At 45.2% G+C, this 9067-nt stretch overlaps 1 protein-coding gene across 1 annotated transcript in view; it reads left to right on the top strand.

Moving 5' to 3' along the window:
• The window catches only part of LOC104471171 (chromosome unknown open reading frame, human C8orf46), a 16879-nt gene extending 9170 nt beyond the window's left edge, over positions 1–7709 (top strand). Inside the window, exons 3-6 of the mRNA XM_010086416.1 lie at positions 789–951; positions 4652–4713; positions 6384–6469; positions 7523–7709. Coding sequence (XP_010084718.1) covers positions 789–951; positions 4652–4713; positions 6384–6469; positions 7523–7709 — 498 coding nt within the window. The remainder of the gene's footprint in view (positions 1–788; positions 952–4651; positions 4714–6383; positions 6470–7522) is intronic.
• Positions 7710–9067: the final 1358 nt, after the last annotated feature.

Below are 9067 nucleotides of genomic sequence, written 5' to 3'. Positions count from 1 at the left end.
TCCCTGCTGTCAGGACTTTAATCTTGAGAAAATTGTTTCCGGACTATCCTGGATAACAGTCTTGATGGATCCACCTGCTTGGAGCCTGTCCCTGGGTTTTTGAATTCACGTTAGCTCTGGCCTTCCCAGCTGCCTGTGGCAGCACAGCGAGTGCCATGGCTTAGTCGTGATCGACGTAGAAAAGAACTTGATTTTGTTCATGCGCATTTTCAGGGACTCTGTTCGAGATACGGAGGGGCCTTATGTTCAAAGATGCAGCTCTCAGTGAATTTTGTTTGTGCAAGATCATGTTTGTGAAAATTAATCTCTAGGAGCATAATTATTCACCGCCCTGTATCCTCTGTAGTCGTTTACCAGGTATAAAATATAAGTAAGTCCAAAACACAGGAGAGGCCATGAAGAAATAGCATTTGTAATTCACATTGCATAAGTTTAACTGATTGCCCGAGATATGATGCAATAAGAAATCAAATTTAAGCTGTCTCAAAGGCATATCCAATTCAGTAGATCTTGAAAAGGAACACATTTCCGTCTCCTGAGGAGAATACAGAAAGCTGCAACTAAGTAGCTGGGTCCCAGATTTTTCCATACTTCTATAGAGGAGGATGGAGGTGGGATACAAACAAAACAAACCCCTCAGACCCCACAGTCCCCACCCAACAACATCACGTTTAGATGACAGTAAAGCAGTGGGAAGAGCAAGCACCATGCTGCTCTGCTGTGAGCTTGACAGACCCCTTAATCTCCAAAGCCAGGTCTAACAGGATGGTTTTGCCCCTTCCCTGCAGGTAGTAGCTGTATCTGATCATCGGCCCCATAGGACAGAGACGCTACAGCCCCCCCAGGGTGACCTCCTCCAGGTGCCATACAGCGAAGACGAGGTGCAGGGCTTGGGCCACCTGCACAAGGGGCAGCGGGGACCCTGCCCCACCAAGGGCCCTCCCCAGCACGGTAAGTCCGCAGAAGTGGCTTTATTCCTCTGTGGCTTCAGAACATTTTTAGATACTGCAGTCTTCCAGTTTGCAGCAAAGCAGGCACTTTGTTGTGTACGTGAAGGATACTTCCATGCTTAAAATGTACAGTGGAATTAATGAGACAATGACCATGGCATTGAAGAGCTCTCGCCTTATTCAGAGTCATAAGCACTCCCTTTCCGAAGGCTGACAATATTTTAGAGATGACAGAATGTGTATTACTGAGTTGGCCTGAGTCATCTTATTATATAAGATCCCTGCTGAGAACTTGACAAAACATAATTATTTGGGATGAAATTTTAGATTCTGGGTGTCAGCCACAGGCCTGACTTTGTTTTTAAAACAAAAATTGTTCAGCATATTTGTGAGAAACTGTGAAGGAAAAACAGAGTTTGCCAATTCAAAACCAAGGAAATGAGTAAACACAAACAGACTGGTCCTTCTGCTCCTTCAACGTGGGTGTGTTATGTTTGGAAGGTCAAAGCTGGAGAAGGCCAGGCAGTTTGGCAGGGGGTGGCCTTTTAATCAAAAACTCATCTTTTGCTCTCTCTTGAAAAACCACCCAGATGCAGCCAAGTCATAAGCCTTTGAAAAAATCCCATATGGAACAGGTTTGGTAGAGGCATTGGACATTTAGCTGTTAAAAGGTGCAAAATCTGTAAAGCAGCTACTGCTGTGAAAGTGCACGTTCTTCACACCATGAGTCTGCACTCACGTGGCTCATAAGGCACCCCATTAGGAACACAGACCAGACAAGAGCAGGGCCTGGGAAACTGGGAAGGAAGAGACATGGGAAAGATCTCAAACTGGGACTGGAGCCAAGATGTGGCTGAACAAAGAACTGGGGCTTCAGGACTGGAAGGGGGAGAGGAGGAGGAGGAGGAGGAGTGTCTGGGACCGGCTGCAGGGTAAAGGGTGGCAGAGAGCCAGCAAGGGAGAAAGGGAGGGACTGCTGGCCTCTGCTGTTAGGGGAAACAAGAGGTAAAGGATGACAGATAGGTGTGAACAGGAGAAAAGGCATAGGAAGCCAAAGAGGAGAGCAGTAAAGGGGGAAACAGTTCTCCTAGGGGGAGAAAGGGAAGCGAGTGGGCAAAGAAACTGGGATGCTGAATGGGAAAGAGGAAGAAACTAAGTTTAAATTTGAACAAAAGAGAGACAAAAAGGACTGACTGAGGAGTGGAAGGAGGGGGCTAGGAGAACAGGGCAAGACAAAAGAGCTACTGCAGGGCTGCCTCAGCTTGTGCAGCACGGTGAGGCTGCTTGTCGGACCTCTGTTCCCTCAGCACAGAAGGTGCTCAGGGGCCACGGCAGGGCATCTCCTGCAGTAGCTCCCCAAGGTCTGTCTGTCGCTGGCGCCAGACTCCTCAGTGATGCTCATTACCTCACACAGCCGATGTATCCCCCTTTTCTGGGTGCCGGCTTCACATCTACGACTGCAACACCCGGGAGCGCTCAGTTCCTGCTGCACTAACAACTGGACTTTGACTACGAACAGGGCTTCATCCTGCTCAAGCCTCTGAAAAACTGCATCCCAGGAGCTTCTAGTCTTAAACTCAGTACCTACCTCTGTTTCCATGGCATAACTCCTTGTCCTCCAGGAGGTGAGGAAGCTGGTTTCTTAAAAACATTTGTGCGGATGGTGAGCCCAGTGATCAGCAGTACAGAAAAGCCCATGAAAATATTAATAGCTTTTCCCTCAGAGGGTTGGCTGGTGGAGAAAATAGGTATAGGACTGTGCACTGAGCAATAAAAGCTAGAGATGACCAACTGCTTTTGGAGTGAACACTGTCCATGGGAGTGAAGCTGAAAGTGTGGGAAAATGGTTTCTGGTCACAAATTAGAGACCGAACCTCAATGTCTAGGTCCTTGGGGGATGAAATAACTCTGGTCCAGTTCTGGTGTTTCATAACTTTTGAATGCCTGACTTTACAAATTTAGCATTTTAAAGGAAGGTAAGTAGAAGCATTTGCAAATATTTTTATGAATTTTTATTGCTCTGATATGCTGCAGTGTCCAGCTTCAGCACACATGGTACTAATACCACCTACACAGAGAACAGGATGCCATGAGAGCGTCCAGAAAGTTTTCTCCAGCTGTTGAGAAACAGCTGGAGAGCCAGCATAATGTGATACAAAGTGAGGTGTTTGTCCCTGGATATGCATAATCTGTTTTCATTAATCTCTGTACAAATGTGACCTCTGCAGAAATTTCACCCTTCAAAAACATCCTTCAGCTTCCTTACTGGAAATAGTTGTGTCTGTACTGATTTCCATGTTTACTCCATAGACAAGTACTGTTGAACATTAAGGAGATTTCAGATTTGGTAAAGCGCAACTTGAAATCTGGGTAGTAGAGTGAAACTAAAGCCATGAGGACTTACTTTTGTTTACATATTTTGCTAAAACTATGCCAGAACATTTTCTATACCTAGTAAGAAGAGAGACCAGCTGAAGGGAAGAATGAGATGCTATAAGAGCAAACAAAGAAAAAAAGAAAAACAAAAAACAAAGAAAAAGTACGGACATCTGCTGAAGTACCAATGCCTGGAGCCACTTGCTGAATACTGTTAGTACCTCATATGCAAGACGAGAGGAGTTAATTGAATTAAACATTGACATGAGGGATACAGTCAGGTACCTAATGGAATTACTGGTCGGGGGAGGAGCAGGAAGAGAGAAGCTAGTTAAGATATTTATCATGGTCAAGTGTTGCCCCCAGAAGAAGACAGTTCTGACTGCAAGTCATGCTGGAGACAGCACTATAAGCAGCACCTTGGCTATTTCTGATGTTTGCTGTCATTATTTGTATTCCATTGGTCACAGCCGTTGTGAAACATATTGTATCCTCTGCCTTGGTGAATCCTGGTACTTCTGTAGATCCTTGCTCTTCGCTTACCCAAATACCCTTTTAAAAAACAGCAGACAACTGAAAATGGCCAGGAACAGGGAAAAAAAAAAGAAGAAAAAAAGATCCACATTCCCACAATGAAATGGGAAGATTTGGCTCCATGAGAAAAAAATCTGGAATCCCTCCTGTCTTTGTTTCCTCAGCACTTTTGGAATGTCTGTGGATAAGTTATCAGCTGAGCACTCACTTGTAACTGAAAAGTAACCTCTGGGTTTGAGGACAGCAGGGAGAGATGCCACTCGGCCACAGGCAGACAGAAAGGCTGAAATCCCTCCCTGTGATGGGGCGGATGTAGCACGCATCTCTGCCCAGGTAAGAACAACTCCCCAGGGCAATCCAGAAAGGATCTCCTAGGCAGGACAAACCTGGCAGTGGGGGCTCCAAGACACACAAAAACTGTGCTACCCAGCCTCTGGGGACCACTCTTTTTATATACATACACAAGTGTTCACAGAGGGGAAACACTCCCACTTAACTCGGTCTGCTGAGGACAAGTTCATCATCTCATTTGAAAAGTCTAGGAGCAAGCAGCTGAGTGACTTTCTAGAATGACTTACTTAAGCAATTCCAAAATTGTTTATTTTGACATCACAGCAGATGATCATAACAAAGAAAGTTCTGCACTTTTGGCTATAATCAAATCTAGTGGGACTGTAATCTGAATCTGGGTTCTGTTCATATCTGGGTTTAACTGCATGGAAGGAGCCTTTTAACACAAGCTGTGACAATGGGATAATTACCAATAGTGCCATGTTTCTTATGCTTTGCAGTGAGAATTACTGAACGAGAGGCATCCAAATCCTGTAATCACCTGTCAGATGGAAAATCTTTGGTAAGTAAATACAGCAAGACCAACTACCACTGTCTGATGCATCTTAAAACTAGTACCTGTCAGCATGTCCCACATTGACAGCACGTCAGTCTGTCGCGTATATGCAGATTTCACAATCTTGGTTAAGGCTTTCAGACACAATATGGCTTAGCTGAGAGCAGAGGCTGGCGTACGACAACTGCCTCTCAGGGAACCAAGGAAGGGTTATGTGATGGAAACAGGCAGGGTCTGGTTCTGGATTCTCAGCCACCTGCACAGAGAAGCCTATGCAAGACCTGGGAGGAATTAGCCTCTTGTTTCTCAAGGAGCTTCATAAATTGGGAGAAAAAAAAAAAAAAGTGTCTCTAAAACAGAACAAGCATCAAATTATTATACAGTCCAGAATGTCATCCTGACAAGATAATCAGATCAATCAAAAATGTCAATAAAGAGCTGATGGGAAAATCATCATACAAAACCTGAAAATTTGTTCTGTAACAGAAAGACAAAATGCTTTGGTTAAGAATGACTCAGCTTTGCTAAAACATTTTCCCTCCCTTCTTTTTTCTTACCAAAAACAAATTTTCAAAGTCCCCACATTTTATAAAAAAAAGATTTTTGAAACAGAAAGCTGTCCTTTGAAAAGATTTGCACCAACATCAGACCATGCTATAGAAACTTTATGTCTTCAAATGCTCTTTTGGATGGCTGCAATATACTTGCTAGCTAGTAGCTGGGCTACACTCGAGAAAAATGACCATACCAAATTAATAGTATTCAGTGTAATGAAACTAATTGTACCTACCAATAATTAACCTGGTTAAATTTCAAAGGATGCTTGCAAAAGTGATTTCAAATATCTTTAAGTCTTGGGATACCTGCTGAGCACACCTAAATGTATCCAGTCTCAGATTAATCCCAGGGGAAACAGCCCTAGACACCTTAAGACCAGTTACAGTAGTGACAATAATAGGAAGAAATTTTTTAGTATTGCCAGTAAAATCAGGAAGTGTGTTTATTGCCTGAAATGATGAGAACATGTCATAATTTTTGACTTTTTTTTCTATTTCTGGGGAACCCAAACTTTATCTTACCATCCTGGAGGATGTACCAATCTCAGTGGACTGTTTATAAGAAAATGTGACTCAGTTCCCACAGGCAATTTGTGATCAAATAAGACAAGGGGGGAAGTTGACGATTAGGCATTTGGGGGGCCATTGCAGAACTGGGGCATGAACCAGGGCACCCCACACCACAGAGCAGCACCCTACAAAACAGGGAAACGTTTCTGAAGGCTTGAGAAACGGCGATGGCTGGGAGAGCTGCCCCCCATCCAGCAGTACAGGTGGCCTGTGAAGAGCTGCAAGCAGCTCAGCCTGCACAAAGCCTCACCTCCTCAGGAAGCCAGACATAAAAAACAGGGAATAAAAAGGTCTGCACGCATCCCTCCTTCGATGGCAGGTGTAATTCTTGCTCATACGAGCCCTGTGCTGAGCTCGGTGAGATCATTCACGTGAGCAAACGGCATTTGTGTCGGTAAGAGTTAGGCAGTCACGTACTTAAACTGCATCCTCTTGTTAAGAGATTTACAGTATTTATTAATTTTCATGAAACAGCCTCTTTCCTGAGACGAACTTGAGGTCCCTACTCATCAGTGGCATTTCCTAATGATGTGCTTTTTCCTCCTGCAGTTCCCACCATTGCCGGTTGCCCATATCACAGCGAAAGCGGCGGCTGTCACAGACTCACCCACAGGCAACAGCACCTCTACAGAGGAGTAAGTCCCTTCCCAGCCCTCAGCAGAGCCTGGGGGCTGCGTGTGGGGCACTGCCGGGCAGGGAAGGGAACGGGACGTGACACCTCCACCACAGGTCACCCTCTCACCAGAAACACAAAGAAGTGCTAAGCTGCAGGTCTCTTCCGAGGCTGTAAAACCTCAGTGACTGGTGGCAAAGTCATGCTGCTTGCTTCCCAAAGGCAGGGAGAGAGCAGCTAAAGGACGTGCTGATCGTAGCGTCAGCCATGGCCATTCATACACCTGCCTTAGTGTTAGTTACAGCTCTGTTTTATCACTAGGAAAAAAGAGTCTAGATTAAAAATCTAAGTATTTTCCCCTTAAGAAGTCTATAATATTTGCCCTAAGGCAGCTCAGAAAAACGTGATGAAATGTTTTTTAAACCAAGCTTTATTGTCTTTAAGTGTAATTAAGGAACAGCTTGGCCATAGTACAAATGCACTCATCAGTAGGCTCTTAACCCAGACACGGATCTGGGTGACATTTCAGCGGCCGCCATTGCCACCTAAGGGACAGTCACAAGTTCATTGTCACAGTGCCCTTGCACTCCATGCACAGAGCCATCAATCCCCCTCAGCCAGTGTCAGTCGGTGTAGCCCACTCAGCCAGGTGCTGCTCCACTGTACCCAGGGCTTTGCCAGGAGGACTCAGCTCTGTCCCCAGGGCTTTGCCAGGAGGACTCAGCTCTGTCCTGGGCCACCTACCAGCCTCTTCTCTGGTGGCAAACACTACCTCTGTCGTGCACCTAGGAGCAGTCTCACTCACAGCCCATCCCCTCATACGAGTGTTCACCCTGATAGCAAGTGAAGGGGGCCCAAGGGGAACGGGGGCAGCCAGGAGGGGACAGCTGCGGTGCCCAAGCCCACTGCTCAGCACAGTCCTGGCTCACCCTGGGCTCATCAGTCCCAGGGATGGGCCAGGTGCAAACACACTTTTGCAAATGGGCAGCCCTTGGTTTTCAGTGGCTGGTCATCATAAGCAGGGAAGAAAGGCCAGAGAGATTAATGCCTTACGCATCTGTGCTGTATTTGCTAGCCACAGGCAGCGCTGGAGGAAGACAGCAGAGTACGACCTGACGCTGCCACCGGGAGCAGAAGCTTCCCTACCACTGACGGGAGGCAACCTGTGCGGGACACCCAGCCTCCTGAGGAAGATGTGGATGAAGCACAAGAAGAAGTCAGAGTACCTGGGGGCAACAAACAGTGCCTTTGAGGCAGACTGATAAGGCTCAGCATCACCTGGAAAGACAGAAGGTCCTTTAGGCAGGACAAGGTGCTCTAGGATTGATGAGAGAACAGACACAGCACAGCTCATCCAGGAAAACGATATTCCTTTTATTACTTGATGCCATTGCCTCAGAATGGTGGGAAAAAGACTAACTAAGGCAAAAAATGGTGAACGTGATGCAACTCATTGACCTTTATTTGTTGCAATATACTAAAATCCCAAGTATCTCACTCAAATTCTGTCTTGACCAGATGCTGAAACTACTGCTGGCCCGTTCAACATTTTACGTCTCCTGTCCAAATCAGCTCAGACTCACAACAAGAAGAGCCTGCCAAGAGGTTTGTGTATTCCTGCGAGGCAACAGATGAATTACAGAGTGGCATTAAATCCCAAGGTTCTGCTCGTTGTGTACCACTGCTTGTCCTCTTCCCCCTCTCATATCATGAGAGAAAAAAACCACATCTTATGATATGCTTGGTTGAATGACATACATTAAACATCTTTTTTTCTTCAGTTTTGATGTTTCAAGACAGGAGTAAAAGATGCAAAAACTAAAAGAACAGGTGAGTCAGAACTGAGCAAGTTTGCAAACACACATTTACCAAACTTTGCCATGTGACAAGTGATGAGTGTTTCAAAGTGTCCTGCCAGACCAAACTGTGAGCAACTGGATAACCTCAAGAGATACTTTCTTCCATAGAACCTGCTTACGTGTTATCTGATAGTCAGCAACTTACTCTCTACCTGTGTGGTACAAGACAGTTCACTAAGTACGGAAAATACGAGGAGGAAAGAAGACATGTAAACAGTGCAACTAGGCAACTAAACATGAGATATTTGCATATAGGAGACCTGTGTTTGTGAACTGGTGGCTTTAACGGAATTTGCTAAAAAATTTTGTTGATTTTTTTTTTAATTTAGAAACTGCTGACCATGGTCCCTTGTTTTTTCTTCTCAAAGGAAAAAAGTTTTACAAAACATATTTCACTGGTATTACAGACAATATTAGTTATGAACAATACTTGCCTCGTATGAGTGCTCCCCTGGCTATTATAAGACTTCATTTTGCCTAAATACTGATCTTTATATATAAAATTGGAGGAAGCTTGTCTCCTGCAGCTCATAGTAGTGACAATCTTCTCTAATCTAACCGCCAGTTCCCCAAAGCATAAATGAAAAACAAGGGTTGCATTTGATGACAGAAGCAGAGGAAAGAAGCTCCCATCTGAAACTTGCTTGCTTGCAGCCAGCAGAGTAAAACATACTGAGATGCCATCATACAGTTCCACAGTACCAAGGTGAGGAGGCTCCATAGCCCTGAGCCCACCAAAGGTATGAACCGTACACTGGCAG

This window comes from Pterocles gutturalis, unplaced genomic scaffold (assembly GCF_000699245.1).
Source record: "Pterocles gutturalis isolate BGI_N339 unplaced genomic scaffold, ASM69924v1 scaffold4336, whole genome shotgun sequence".
Classification (NCBI taxonomy): domain Eukaryota; kingdom Metazoa; phylum Chordata; class Aves; order Pterocliformes; family Pteroclidae; genus Pterocles; species Pterocles gutturalis.
This window is presented reverse-complemented; position numbering and strand designations above follow the sequence as displayed.